The sequence below is a fragment of the Jaculus jaculus genome, chromosome 16, assembly GCF_020740685.1.
Source record: "Jaculus jaculus isolate mJacJac1 chromosome 16, mJacJac1.mat.Y.cur, whole genome shotgun sequence".
In the NCBI taxonomy this organism is placed as follows: Eukaryota; Metazoa; Chordata; class Mammalia; order Rodentia; family Dipodidae; genus Jaculus; species Jaculus jaculus.
This window is the reverse complement of record NC_059117.1, coordinates 36066546-36081895: the sequence shown is the minus strand read 5'-3', so window position 1 is coordinate 36081895 and position 15350 is coordinate 36066546. Positions and strand designations below refer to the sequence as shown.

The following is a 15350-nucleotide window of genomic DNA, read 5'->3' as shown; positions in this document are numbered from 1 at the left end:
CTGGAGAAGATTTCCTTGACATCAGCTACTAGTGAAACTATTGCATATTTCAGATTGTGTGAGGGGACTGTCCTTCAACTTCTTGTAAGGTGCATTCAACATTTTATTATTAAATAAATGCTAACAAAAATGAGCTGTAACTGTTTAAAATTTTCATTCATAACTTAAAAATGAACGTAGTTTCTAGTCTCTAACATCTAAGTCATTCCCAAATCTGTTTAGAATTTCGAAGTAATGGAGCATGTATACTTTTGGAAACAATTTTTTTTTCAGGATTTCAATCTGGCTTTGCCATTAACTTGTGTAAATAAATAAGCAGTTTTCTTTGGATGAGCCTTAGTTCTAATTATCTTAAAAATGAGAATAGTACTATTACACTTATAGAATTATAGTAGATTAAATGAAATTTGTACAGCCAGAGCTCAGTGTCCAGCAGAGAGTAAGTGCTTAGGAGACACTTTTTTTTTAATGCCACTTATTATGATTTGTATTTATCTTTCAGGTGAATGAACTCCAGAATTTGTCAAGTGCTGAAGTTGTTGTCCCTCGTGACCAGACACCTGATGAGAATGACCAAGTGGTTGTCAAAATAACTGGCCACTTCTATGCTTGCCAGGTGAGAGGGTTCCAAAATGAGTAAGCTCTGTAACTTCTCCCTCAAATGAAAGCAGGTCTTCTGCAGGTGCTGCCCCTCTGTATTAATACAAGATGGGGCTTGTCTGTGGCCTAGGCTGGCCCCCAGATCCTCTTCCTACCTCAGCTTCTGGAGTAGCTAGGACTGAAAGTATGTACTACTGTGCCTGGCCAATGCCTCCTTTTCAGCAGGTCATTTCAGAGACTGCTGGCATGCTGATTAGTAGATAGCTCATGGATTTCTATTCAGAGTTGTTGAAATGGATCATGTAGATTATTTAAAGCTCTCACCTTTTTACAGGTTGCCCAGAGAAAAATTCAGGAAATTCTGACTCAGGTAAAGCAGCACCAACAGCAGAAGGCTCTGCAAAGTGGACCACCTCAGTCACGGCGAAAGTGAAGGCTCAGGAACAGCCCACCACAGAGGCAGATGCCAAACCAAAGACAGATTGCTTAACCAACAGACCGGTGCTGACCCCTGACCCCATCCAGAACCACATGCACAAGTTTTTACCTAGCCAGTTGTTTCTGAGGACCAGGCAACTTATGAACTCCTGTCTCTGTGAGAATGTATACTTTATGCTCTCTGAAATGTATGACACCCAGCTTTAAAAACATAGAAAAATGGGGGGGGGGGCGAGAAGAGCTCTGCACTTCCCTTTGTTGTGGTCTCAAAGTATAGTAAGTATTCTAATTTTCCTTAATATTCTCCCAGAATGCCAGAAATTGGCTTAAATGGTGCATTCATTAAATTCCTCAAATAAATTAAAAATAGATTGCTTCTAAATCCAATTGTTAAAATTGGATCAGGATAGAATTATCACAGAAACTTAAATGTTAAGCCATTAGAATAGAAACTGTTTTGTTTTGATCTAACACTAACATGAATAACCTAAGGGAAGTGCCGATAGTGTTGGCAGGGGAATTAAACGTGCATTTTTACTCAACTACCTCAGGCATTCAGTAATACAGTGAAAGCGAACTTGTTCCTTTTTTGAAAATTTTATATACTTTATAAAGATTAAAGTCCAACCATTTTTTAAGAATAAATCTAAAATTTAACAGCTATCAGCTAACAGGCAAGTAATTAAGAAAGGAATTTTACTTCTGGCTGGTGACAGTAAAGCTGGAAAATTAATTTTGCATTTTTTGAGGTTTTGACAGTTATTAGTTGGAAAATCCAATACATGTTCAAAGGTACAGAGCAGTGCCTGTATCTAGAGAGCAGCAATATCACTGATTCCTTTGTTTATAGTTGGAAAGGGTTTTGATGGTACTAACAGAGCAAAGTGGTGGCAGGTTTTGGAATGGCTAGTTTAAAAGACTTCAGGAAACATCCAGATTTCTGTTTAGCTACATGCTTGAATGGATAAAATGCCTTGTGCTTTTTTTATTATCACTACCTAAAGAAAGTGCATTGATGAAGAAATGTAGGATTTAAGTAGGCAAAAAACAAACTTGAGTTTGTCTTACAGGGTGCTTAGTGTGCCAATACACATCAAACCAAGTGGTCTCCACTTGAACAGACCAGTGGGCCAGTCAGTTGGAGTGGCCATGTTCAAAGGCTGCACAAAGCCCATCCTTCTGTGTGTGGCACCGTCACAGTCCTCACTAAGCTGTTGTGAAGATTTTTAAGCAATGGATGAATTAAAAGCTCCACCTAAAACATTACATAGAACATAGCAGGATTTCTGTATACCCTGCTGTTGATAATAAGTCAAAAGGTAGAGAATGCAAGAAAGCAGTTTTGGGAATATAGTTGGAATGACTATGAAAATACCCGATACAGAAGTTTTTGCACCATCTTTAACTTGGTGGCAAAGCCCAGTATAGAAATTGTGTGGGTATGCGTGGTCTTAAAGGCCATGTTGCTCTCTGAATTGTTTCTGTTCATAAGATGGTCAGAGTCGCATTACGCGGATACATATATATCTCACTTTAAAAAAATTATTTTGCCTCATTTGTATTTCAAGATTGATTTCTACAGAATAAGTAAGCTTTTTTGCAAGTCAGAATGTCATTTAGACATTTGAAAATATTTTCAGAAAACCAGTTTAATTTGTAGTTCAGCCAAAAAGTGCCCTTTTTTATCCACTGGACTCACCTGGCATTCATATTTTTTCATGTAATGAATTAAAATAGCTAAAAAAAAAATCAGACTATTTCTGCTTGAATTTCAGGTGAGATATGTTTAAAGCCAGAGCTCTTCCTCAATATTGATTTTCAGTACTTGATTTAAAAAGATAGGTGCTACATTTATATCTGCTGGTTTAAATTCTGCCATGTTTCATGTCTAGTCTTGTGTGGCCAATCATGTTTTGCTTTCACTCAAGCATTGGCAATTTGGAGCATCTGGCACTAAGAATTCTTTAAGTTTTGTATTCACTCTATATGGATCATTCCTCATCTATAATGTGCTCCAAATGCAGCTTCATTTTCCAGAATAAAGTTTTTCATCATTACTTATAGGTTGTTGCTGTTTTGAATGTTTTACAAACTTAAACAGAATTTTAGTAATGCTATGTCATTCTTAAACTAGTTGCCAATACCTGTGGGTAAATTATTTTAGTCAGCCCCTGGCATATTAATGTGAACCTTGCTTATACTTTATATTCCCACCCATCTGTCATTCAGGAAGGGTGAAGAATGTCCTGATACTTAATCTCTTACTATGTTCTTTCACCTTCGGAATGTTATTTTTAAAGTTTTGGCCATTCTAGGGTAAAACATAAGGCTTCTATTTACATAATAAAAATATGAGCAGAAAGCTTGAGTTAATCATAGGATGTCATTCCAGGACATTGTGCTGGACCTCAAAAATGAAGACAACATACCCATGTTGTGGGTTGAATGTACTGACTCTTAGTGTGTCAAAATGAGTGCCACGAAGTAAAGACCTGTAGCAGGAGGAGGACCGTCTTTTCCAAGAAGTGAATCCAATCCGAAATGCATAAGGTGGTTCATATATTTTATTCACATTTGAACTCCACTGGAGTCAGGGATGAGGTATCTTCTATTCCAAGAATGAAGTCTTCAGGCAATGTCTCAGGTGGTATCTGAGCTAACTGGTCATCATAAGAACGTAGGGTCCATAGTTTCTCTAGCTCATAGATTTCTCTGGTTTCTGGAAGCATCAAATGAATTACCATGCTGCCTGTGGGGACAGACATGAGTTACAGTGAGGAAAACAGCAATGATTATTAGTCTACCACCTGAGGATTTTTTTTTTAGGAGCAAATGTAGAGCCCTTGCCAGCAAAACCCACAGACATGCTAATGTCTGTGTATGCATCATACAAGAGGAACATGATGTCAACATAACATTCCTCATAGATGTTATTACCCAAGTGAATACAGGTGATCTGTCAGGTTTCTCTTGGGAGATAATTCTCCAAGGCTATCACATTTCTGCATATCTTGTGAGCAAAAAAGGTACTGCCTGCCTTTGAACGGTCTTTTCAAGGTTTCAGGATGAATAGTCTTAACAGAAAGATGGTGCCACCCTCCAGAAGAAAGGATAGTTTTTGTTTGAGAAAGAGGCAGATACAGAAAGGGCCTCCAGCCACTGCGAATCAACTCTAGACATGTGTGCCACCTGTGCATCTGGCTTATATGGGTACTGGGGAATTGAAGCTGAGCCCTTTGACTTTGCAGGTAAGCACCTTAACCACTAAGCCTTCTCTCCAGCCCCTTAGCATAGTTTTGCTTATAGCCATGATTCTCAGGGACAATGTAATATCCAGGAACATTGTTGACTACACAAATGGAAAGAGGGGAAACTGCAAAATATTAATAGTGACAGGGCTGTGAAGATGGCTTAGTAGTAGTTGAAGTGTTTGCTTGCAAAGCCTACCAGTTTGGGTTCAATTTTAAACAGAGTGACACATACATTAAAAGCCTTGGTGCTCCCTCCCTCCTCACAAATAAATTAAAAATATCACTATATGTGACAAAGCTGAGAAACCAATGGCTTACAAAAACTCAGGACACCCCCTGCCTTCAGTTCCTGACATAGTTGTTTTCCCTTTTTAGTAAGTATTTTGATGCCATGTTTTGAAATTATGTGCACATTAATACCCAAACTTAATTATAATCTTTTCAAAATTCTAGGTTTTTTTTTTTTTTTTTTTTTTTCCGAGGTAGGGTCTCACTCTGGTCCAAGCTGACCTGGAATTAACTCTGTCATCTCAGGGTGGCCTTGAACTCATGGCAATCCTCCTACCTCTGCCTCCCGAGTGCTGGGACTAAAGGCATGCGCCACCACGCCCGGCTACAAAATTCTAGGTTTTTTTGGACACTTACGGGCAAGATTACATGTACTCTCAGATCTTCCTCTACTATTGTTCGTCTTGTCTACACCCTTCTGGTCCTGTGTGACTACTGCAATCCTTCCTTCAGGAGTATATTACCTTTTAGGTACTTTAGGCAAAGCTTTCACATGCAACTAAGACCATCTGATTTACAATTAAATAAAACTGAAACTAAAGCTGGGTGGTACACACCTTTAATTCAGCACTCAAGCACAGGTAGGAGGATCACTGTGAATTTGAGGCCACCCAGACACTACACAGTGAATTCCAGGTCAGCCTGGGCTACAGTGAGACTCTACCTCAAAAAAAAAAAAATTTTTTTTTCCAGAAATATTAATAGTTGGGCTAGAGATGGCTTAGCAGTTAAGGCACTTGCGCAGGTGAAGCCATATGCACAAGGCAGCACATGTATCTGAAGTTCCTTTGCAGTGGCTAGGAAGTCCTGGCACATCCATTTTGTGTGTCTCTCTGCCTTTCACTTTCCCTCTCTCAAATAAACAAAATACAAAAAAAAAAAAAAATTACACAGTCATGCTCTCACCAGCTTAATTCTTTTTTGAAACTGAAAAGTCCATACAATATACATTTATAAAATATGCCAAAGTGCCAGGTGTGGTGGTGCACGCCTTTAATCCCAGCACTCCAGGGAGGCAGAGGTAGGAGGATTGCTGTGAGTTCGAGGCCAGCCTTGAGACTACATAGTGAATTCCAGGTCAGCCTGGGCTAGAGTGAGACCCTCCCCTGAAAAAACAATGTATGTATATATACCAAAGTAACTTACCAAAATCTGCGCACAGCCAGTCATCAGTGTTCTTCCCTTCAATCTTAACTGGAGGATCATTTTTACATTTCAGGAATTTATACTAAAAAAAAAAAAAAAAAAAAGACCAAAAGATGAAATGGAGTGGGGATTATGATCATGGCATATTGTCTGTATGTACAAAGGCTGTCAATAAAACGTTTGTTAAACTTGACAAACTGAGGTTGAGGAGATGGCTCAACTATTAAGGTACTTTCCTGGAAAGCCTAACCACCTAGGTTTGATTCCCCAGTACCCACTTAAAAGCCAGATGCACAAAGTGGCACACGCATCTGATTTGCAGTGGCTGGAAGCCCTGGCATGCCTGTTATCTTTCTGTCCCTTCCCCCTGTTGGAAATACTATATAATATTATATAATTTTGTTTGTTTTTCTTCGAGGTAGGGTTTCACTCTAGTCCAGGCCGACCTGGAATTCACTCTGTAGTCTCAGGGTGACCTCAAAATCACGGCAGTTCTACCTCTGCCTCCCAAGTGCTGTGATTAAAGGCATGTGCCACCACACTCAGCTATCTTGTCACTTTTAAAAAATATTTTACTGGGCTGGAGAGATGGATTAGCAGTTAAGGTGTTTGCCTGCAAAGCTAAAGGACCCACATAAGCCAGATGCACAAGGAGGCACATGCATCTGGAGTTTGTTTGCAGTGACTGGAGGCCCTGGTGCACCCATTCATTCTCTCTCAAATAAATTAATTAATAATACATATTTTAGCCAGATGTGGTACTCAGGAGGCAGAAGTAGGAGGACTGATGTGAGTTCAAGGCCACCCTGAGATTACAAAGTTAATTCCAGGTCAGCCTGGGCCAGAGTGAGACCCTACCTTGAAAAAAAAACAAAAAATTTTAAAAAAAAATATTTTGGGGCTGGAGAGATGGCTTAGCGGTTAAGCGCTTGCCTGTGAAGCCTAAGGACCACGGTTCGAGGCTCGGTTCCCCAGGTCCCACGTTAGCCAGATGCACAAGGGGGCGCACGCATCTGGAGTTCGTTTGCAAAGGCTGGAAGCCCTGGCGCGCCCATTCTCTCTCTCTCCCTCTGTCTGTCTTTCTCTATGTGTCTGTCACTCTCAAATAAATAAATATATTTTTTTGATTATTTATTTTGCCGGGCGTGGTGGCGCATGCCTTTAATCCCAGCACTTGGGAGGCAGAGGTAGAAGGATCGCTGAGAGTTCAAGGCCACCCTGAGGCTACAGAGTTAATTCCAGGTCAGCCTGGACCAGAGTGTGAGACCCTACCTCGAAAAACCAAAAAAAAAAATTTTATTGGCTGGGCGTGGTGGCACATACCTTTAGCCCCAGCACTTAGGAGTCAGAGGTAGGATCACCATGAATTTGAGACCACTCTGAGACTACACAGTAAATTCCAGGTCAGCTTGGGCTACTTTGAAACCCTACCTCAAAGGGGGGTGGGAGGAATGACAACCTAGAAATTAAAAACTTTACAATTTTTACACTGTAAAAAAAAAAAAAAGCCACATCATATGTTTAAAGGAGAAAGAGCAGTCTAGTGAGATCTTCATAAGGTATATTTTGCCCCATGATTCATAACTTAAGGAAAATATTTCCCTCCCACATCTCTCCTGAATCATCTTACCCATTATCATTCTGAGAAGGCTGACGTATTGAAGTTCCTCTAAGGCAGAGAGAACCCCCACCACCACCACCAGCAAGTGCCCATCCAGCCCTCTCAACTCTCCGGGATAGCAGATACCACTCTCCTGTTTAAGGCTACATATGTTCTGCTGATTGCATCTCCTCCAGCTTTAGAATGTGTTCTCTACCTACACAAGACCATCATAAAAGGAGGAAAAGATCACGACATCAAAATAAAAGAGAACTTATTGAGATGGGGAGGGGATATGATGGAGAATGGAATTTCAAAGGGGAAAGTGGGGGAGGGAGGGTACTACCATGGGATATTTTTTATAATCATAGAAAATGTTTTTAAAAATTGAGAAAAAATAAAATAAGATTAAAAAAAAGAGAATGTGTTCAAAAACATTTTCCAAGTGTCTATTTCCCAAAGGACTGAACAGTGTAGAAGCTTAGTTTTTAGTAACACCAGCAGATAGTATACCTTGTCTGGTATCAGTGTAACTCACAAGTGTTCTGAGAGACAAAGGATACTGTATACACACAAAGGTAGCCAGGGCACACACCTGTCATCCCAGCACTCGGGAGATTGATATGAGGATTCCCAGAATTTCAACGCCATACAGAGCTACATAGCAAGAGTCTGTCTTTGAGAAACACCTGAGTGAGGTGGATATTCCCAGCACTTGGGAAGCTGAGATTAGAAGACTGCCATGAGTGGAGGCCAGACTGGATTAGAATGAGACCCTGCTTCAAAAGCAAAAAAACAGGGGCTGGAGAGATGGCTTAGCGGTTAAGTGCTTGCCTGTGAAGCCTAAGGACCCCGGTTCGAGGCTCGATTCCCCAGGACCCACATTAGCCAGATGCACAAGGGGGCGCACACGTCTGGAGTTCGTTTGCAGTGGCTGGTAGCCCTGGCGCGCCCATTCTCTCCCTCTCTCTCTCTCCCTCTCTCTCTCTCCCTCTCTCTCTCCCTCTCTCTCTCCCTCTCTCCCTCCCTCCCTCCCTCTCTCTCTCTCTCTCTCTCTCTCTGCCTCCTTCTCTGTCTGTTGCTCTTAAATAAATAAATAAAAATAAGCCAAAAAAAATTTTTTTTAAATAAAATAAAAAAAAAAAGCAAGCAAACAAAAGCAGCTTTGGCTAGGATGTGGAGAAATTAGAAACTTTGATGCGATTAATGGGAATGTAAACTGGTGTTTTTGATAAATAAGTGTGTGCTAGTGTCTCAAAAGAGTTAAAAACAGGCTGGCTGTATGATCTAGCTGTTCTACTTCTGAGTGCATACTCAAAAGAATAAAAAGGAGTCTGCTGTGGTGGCACACGCCTTTAATCCCAGCACTCAGGAGGCAGAGGTAGGCAGAGTTAAAGGTCAGCTTGAGTCTACACAGTGAATTCCCGGTCAGCATGGGCTAGACTGAGACCCTACCTTGAAAAATCAAAAAATATAAATAAATAAAAAGCAGGAACATGGATGGATATTTCCACAGCCATATTTATTTATTTATTTTAAAGTGAATGGGTGTGCCAGGGCCTTTGGCCGCTACAAATGAACTCCAGACACATGCGCCACCTTGTGCATCTGGCTTATGTGGGTACTGGGGAATTGAACGTGGGTCCTTAAACTTCACAGGCAAGCGCCTTAAAAGCTAAACCATCACTACAGCCCATACACCCATATCTCTTAACTATTCACAACAGCCAAAAGTTGAAAACAACCCAGTGAGTGAAGAGATAATCAAGGAGGTATGCACACAGAGCCTGAGGGTGTAGCTCAGTAGTAGAGCACTCGCCTAGTACGCACAAGGCCCTGGATTCAATTCCCATCTCTGAAGTAGGAAAACAAACACCACCAACAACAACAATCTCTGACCCATGCTACAACACATGAATAGATGAAAGAGTCTGAGAAAAATAGTCACAAAAGGACAAGTACCACGTGATTCTACTCATGAGAAACTAAAAAGAGTACCAAAAGTAAAAGAAAAACTAAAAAGTCAAATTCTTGCCAGGCATGATGGCACATGCCTTTAATCCCGGCACCTGGGAGGCAGAGGTAGTAGGAGGATAATCGTGAGTTCGAGGCCACCCTGAGAATGAATGCCAAGTCAGCCCCAGCTAGAGTGAGACCCTACCTAAAAAAAAAAATTAAAAAAAAAAAGGTCAAATTCTTACAAAGCAGAATGGTAACTGTATTCAGAGAGAAAGGAGTCACTGTCTGATGGACACAGAATTTCAGTTTTGCAAGATCAAAGTTCTAGAAATGGACAATTGTCATGATGACACAATGTAAATGAACCTAAAGCCAACAAACTGTACATTTATTATTATTTTGTTTTTCGAGGTAGGCTCTCATTCTGGTCCAGGGTGACCTGGAATTCACTATGTAGTCTCAGGGTGGCCTCAAACTCTCAGCGATCCTCCTACCTCTGCCTCCCAAGTGCTGGGATTAAAGGCGTGTGCCACCACGCCCGGCTCACCAAATTGTACATTTAAAAATGAGTAAAATGGGGCTGGAGAGATGGCTTAGCAGTTAAGGAATTTGCCTGCAAAGCAAAACACCCCAGGTTCAATTCCCCAGAACCCCTGTTAGCCAGATGCACAAGGTGGTACATGTATCTGGAGTTTGTTTGCAGTGACTAGAGGTCCTGGCTGGCGCACCCTTTATCTCTCCCCCCCCCCTTCCTCTGTCAAATAAATAATAAGAATAAAATATTAAAAAATAAATAAGGCTGGGTGTGGTGGCACATGCCTTTAATCCCAGCACTCGGGAGGCAGAGGTTAAGAGGATCATTGTGAGTCGAGGCCATCCTGAGACTACATAGTGAATTCCAGGTCAGCCTGAGCCACAGCGAGACCCTACCTCAAAAAAAAAACAAAATAAAATAAAATGAGTAAAATGGCAGGTCTGATACTACATATAGATTTATCATGAGCAACAATAAATCATTAATTTTTTTTTTTTTTGAGACAGTGTCTCCTACAGCCCAAGCTGAACTTACTATGTAGCTGAGGATACGCCTGAATTCCTGATCCTATTACCTCCATCTCTCCAGTGCTAAACAAAACTACCTTTTCTTTCGGAGTCTTAGTATATGGTACGTAGGTGCATGTACTGTGTGCACAGACATGGGTGTGTATGTACAGATGCACACCTGTGTGGAGGCAGAGTGCCACCATCATCATCTGCCTTATTTCCTTGGGTCAGGGTCTCTCACTCTACCTGAGGCTTGCCTGTTTTTTTTGTTTGTTTGTTTTGTTTTGTTTTTGGCTAGCCAGCAAGCCCCACTGATCCTGTCTCTGCTGAAGTTACAATGTATGTTGCCACAGCCAGCTTTTTACATGAGTGCTGGGAATCGAACTCAGGTCCTCATGCTTGTATAGCAAGTGGTCTTACTAAGCCATCTCCCTAGCCCCAACAAAAATAATATGCAGTTCCTCTTTTTTTAAAAAAAAAAGCTTGTGCAGTACCAGGATTGAACCTAGTACCTCATGCACACTAGGCAAGCACTCTACCACTGAGCTATATCCCCAGCTGGTTCCTTACTTGAAATAAATTCTAGACCAGCGCTGTCCACAAGAACCTTTTGCAATTATGGAAATTTTTCTGGCTATCTAATATGGTAGCAGTCATGGTCACATGGAAGTCCTGAGTACACGAAATGTAGCTAAAACAACTGAGACACTGAATTTAAAATTTTCATCTACACTTGGGTCTGGGAAGGTGGCTCAGTAGGTAAAGTATCTGCCCTACAGGCATGAGAACCTGAGTTTGGATACCCAGCACCTTTGTAAAAGGCTCAATATGGTCATGTGTGTCTGTAATGACAGCGCTGGTGAGATGGAGTCAGAAAATGCCTGGGGCTCACTGGCTAGCTAGTCTGGCCAAATTGGTGAGCTCTGGGTTCAGCAAGAGACCCTGTCTCAAAGAATAAGGTGGAAAGTGATAGAGAAAGACCCCCGACATATACTTCTGGCCTGCACACACATGAATACATTCAGACACATAAGACATCCCCCCCAAAAAAAAGTTTGGGGGCTGTAGAGAGCCCAGCAGTTAAGGCGCTTGTCTGTAAAGCCTAGCAACCTAGGTTTGATCCCCCAGAACCCTCATAAAGCCAAATGCACAAAGCAGCACATCCATCTGGAGTTCATTTGTAGCAGCTGGAGGCCCTTTCTGTCTGTCTCTGCTTGTAAATAAATATTTTTTCTTTAAAGTTTGCTCTCCAAGTCAATAGCCACACATGGCTAGAGGACCACAAAGATCACCAGTGCAGTGCTAGATGCTGACATGGGATGAAAATGACCTGTTATCAGGGTCTGGCTTGCCTGTCTGCTGATAATAACAGGACCAGTGGCCCATGGAGACAAAATATGCTTTCCTTTAGACATCTTGCCAAAGACAATAAATAATTATGCAACCTGTTATCTCTATACAACCTGATATCCCTAGCCCATCCCTCTCCTAGACCTAAACACCACCTGTCATAAAACCACCTTACAACTTTGTTTACCAAGAGAAATTCTTTAACTTTTAACCTTGTTGCAAGTTATATTTTCATGTCCTCTGATGTATTTTGTCTTCTGACTTACCGTAAGTTCTTAATTTTTTTTCTCTTGTGGTCACAAAAGAGGATTAGAAATATCCTCAATAGAACTGAATACTTGTTCCCATACCTCTCACTATCAATGCACAAATGCTGAAAAGTTGCTTTCCTATGTAACCTCACATGATGGTGTAGCCTCTAAGTGTTGCTCCACCCCACTGCACTGATTCTTTGCCTTCAGTTAAAGGTCAGGAGAAAAGAAAGCACCGTACCATTTTCACGATGTAGAAGGCCATGGCATGTAAGTGTCGGGTGGAAGTCCCACTACCAATGACAAAGTAATCTGCGTATTTCAGTTCCGGAGGAACCTTGATCACACAAATGTCTCTTGCATTTTCTTGCCTCAGAAGCGAAACCAGCATGTCGATGTCAAACTTGAGACCAGTGTGATCTGAAATGCACAAGCATCTGTGTCAGATAGCTAAGAAGACATCCCTGTATGAGTGCAGAGAAGCAGGCAGACACAGATGTCTCCTAGAGGCGTTAGCAAGATTACTCCTCCATGATGGTGTTTTATATCCAAAATGGTTTATAAGATGCCAGGCAGAAAGATCCCAAGCTCAAGGATAGCCTAAGAAACTTTGTAAGACCATGTCTTAAATTTTAAAAAATAAAGAAATAGGGCTGGAGAAATGGCTTAGTGGTTAAGCGCTTGCCTGTGAAGCCTAAGGACCCCGGTTCGAGGCTCAGTTCCCCAGGTCCCACGTTAGCCAAATGCACAAGGGGGCGCACGCGTCTGGAGTTCGTTTGCAGAGGCTGGAAGCCCTGGCGCGCCCATTCTCTCTCTCTCCCTCTATCTGCCTTTCTTTCTGTGTCTGTCGTTCTCAAATAAATAAAAATTAAAAAAAAAATAAATAAAGAAAGAAAGAAAGAAGAGGTCTGGGGATATAGCACTTGCCCAGCATGTGCAATGCCCTGGGTTCAATTCCTGGGCACAAAACAACAAAAGCCAACAGGCCTGGCATCTGCTGGAAGTTAAGCCTGGGCAGTAGGTGGTTTCACACAGTACTGGCCAGCTTTTACAGTCGGAGTGCTATGCTTTACAGAGCCACTAGACATCCTCTGCTTTTACCAAATGGAAGCAGAACCAATGACAGCAGCAAATGACTTTTGATTCACAATTATCACAAGGAGAAATATGCATCAAATTCTATAAGCAAAGAAATAAAAATAGCATGAATATGGGAGAGCAGTGATACCATGAGGGATATTAAATTGCATTCTGGTTATACAAGTTTACAGAATTACAACTGTGAAACTGTTCCCAGTAGTATCTGGTGCGCTGCCTTCAATGGAAATGAGCGAACGCAGCTAGAGCTAGTGGTGCCTCAGATCAGTCAGCAGCAACTAGCCGTTTAAGAGTTAAGGCACTCATTTTGAACCATGTTTTTCTTATAAAGCATTTTGGGTTAACAACTGCTATCTATGAATTTTTTAATCTTTTTAAAAAATTTTATTTATTTGACAGAAAGAGGGGAAGGGAGGGAGGGGGAAGAGGGAGGGAGGGGAGAGAATGAGCGTGCCAGGGCCTCCAGCCACTGCAAACTCACTCCAGACAGGTGCGCCCCTTGTACAGCTGGCTAACATGTGTCCTGGGGAATCAAACCCGGGTCCTTTGGCTTTGCAGGTAAATGCCTTAAGCACTAAGCCATCCCTCCAGCCCTGAGTTTGTTTGTTTGTTTGTTTGTTTTAACAAGAGATTTAGATATTCTGTTCTTCAGTGTCTGTAAGTTTACAGTTACAGCACTTCTCAATTCTGATTCCAAAAGACTTTCTAGCTAAGTCCATCAAGAGCTCACCCTCTCAGTCTATAGTTAATATTTATTGAGGTAGGATACTGCTCTAGCCAGGCTGACCTGGAATTCACTATGTAACCTCATGGTGGCCTCGAACTCATGGCAATATTCCTACCTCTGCTCCCAAATACTGGAATAAATGGCATGCGCCACCCTGCTTACCAGTCTATACTTCTGTACTTTTTCTTTTTTTTTTTAACTGTTTTATTTTTATTTACTTATATATTGGAGAGAGAGAGAAAGAGGCAGATATATAGAGAGAGAATGGGTGCACCAGGGCCTGTAACCACTGCAAACGAACTCCAGATGCAAGCGCCACCTTGTGCATCTGGCTTATATGAGTCCTGGGGAATCGAACCTAGGTCCTTTGGCTTTCCAGGCAAGCGCCTTAAGAGCTAATCTATCTCTCCAGCCCAGTCTATACTTTTTCTGACAGATCGGCTAACCATCTATCAAGTTTACATATTAAAAAATAAAAAAAAAAACCAAGTTTGCAATAATTAAAGGATGTTAGCTGAGGCTCGATTCCTACCAGCGCTTAGCATCGCTTGGCCAGGGCCCCTGGCTCCTTCCCAGAACCATCTGGCTCAACACTGCGGACAAACCCGCCTCCCACGACCTTGGGAAGAGCGTGGAGGGGTGAGGCCCGTGCCCGGGGGAAGACGAGGGTCTGCTGCGCCAAAGAGGACAGGCGGCAGCTCAGGCTGTCCGCAGCACCCTCCGAAGCCACCTCCACGACCGGGAGGGGCAGGACGTCAGGACCTGGCCGCCAGCGGCCTTCCCGCGGGTACCTGCGGCGGCGCCCGGCTCCCGGCGTCCCTCGCCGGCGCGCGGCTCCTCCGGCTGCGGCCCGTGGTGCAGGCCGGCTCGGCAGGGCGCGGGCACGGCGGGCGCACGCCGCTCGGGCTGCCGCGGAAGCCGGGGCCCCGACGCCGCCGCTGCAGGGGACGCAGCCCCGCGCCGCAGGAGCGACGCCCAGCGCCCCGCCGCCCGGCGCCCCGCCGCCCAGCCGCCGGGCCCCATCGCCGTCTCCGTGTCCGTGTCCGTGTCCGTCTCCGCGCTGCTACGCTACGGGGCGGGGCGTCGCGCAGCGGCCCGGGATTTCTACGTGCGGGGCGGGGTCGGGAGTGAAGGGGTGTGGATGCCTGCCTCTCTGTCTGCCCGTTGCTCTCCCCGCCTCCCCGTTTCTTTCTCCCTCCTTCCAGTTGACCCTGTTGATTGGAGAGGAATTAAGACGTACTCTTCTACCATTTGCAAAATAAATATTTTTTCTCTATGTACATCTATATTCTTTTTCTCTCTATATATATATACATAATCTATATTGTCTGTCTATATATGTCTTATATAGATATTTATAGATATATTCTAAATTTATTTGAAAATTTGAAATCCCATGAGGCAAATCTAGGATCCAAGATTAGGGTGGGGCAGAGGCAGAGATACAAGAGATGATTTGGAAAGCGTCCTTTTTATAAATGTTTTTTTTTATTGATAACTTCCATAGTTATAAACAATAATCCAAGGTAATTCCCTCTCTTCCCCTACTTTCCTCTTTGCAACTCCACTCTCCATCATACCCCTTCCCCCTCTAAATT

The 15350-nt window shown here is 42.7% G+C and overlaps 2 protein-coding genes across 3 annotated transcripts in view; one reads left to right on the top strand and one right to left on the bottom strand.

The window, feature by feature from the left end:
- Positions 1 to 3095, top strand: part of Igf2bp3 (insulin like growth factor 2 mRNA binding protein 3) — a 180993-nt gene extending 177898 nt beyond the window's left edge. For both annotated transcript variants that reach the window (XM_004652816.3, XM_045135802.1), the window contains 2 exons: positions 503 to 616; positions 935 to 3095. In XM_004652816.3, coding sequence (XP_004652873.1) covers positions 503 to 616; positions 935 to 1033 — 213 coding nt within the window. In that variant the 3' untranslated portion in view covers positions 1034 to 3095. The remainder of the gene's footprint in view (positions 1 to 502; positions 617 to 934) is intronic.
- A 489-nt stretch (positions 3096 to 3584) lies between these two features.
- Positions 3585 to 14775, bottom strand: Malsu1 (mitochondrial assembly of ribosomal large subunit 1). The gene is made up of 4 exons (XM_045135647.1): positions 14544 to 14775; positions 12169 to 12347; positions 5724 to 5805; positions 3585 to 3787 (listed from the first exon to the last, which is right to left on the bottom strand). The coding sequence occupies exons 1-4, from the start codon at positions 14773 to 14775 to the stop codon at positions 3603 to 3605; spliced, it is 678 nt and encodes a 225-aa protein (XP_044991582.1). The 3' UTR covers positions 3585 to 3602.
- Positions 14776 to 15350: the final 575 nt, after the last annotated feature.

Excerpts from the sequence above, each read along its gene's own strand:
- Malsu1 (XM_045135647.1), bottom strand. The coding sequence starts at position 14,775 with ATGGGGCCCGGCGGCTGGGCGGCGGGGCGCCGGGCGGCGGGGCGCTGG. Across the intron at positions 12,348-14,543 it reads GGAGCCGGGCGCCGCCGCAG|ATCACACTGGTCTCAAGTTT; the intron begins GTACCCGCGGGA and ends TGTGCATTTCAG. Across the intron at positions 5,806-12,168 it reads CCTTCTACATCGTGAAAATG|TATAAATTCCTGAAATGTAA; the intron begins GTACGGTGCTTT and ends TTTTTTTTTTAG.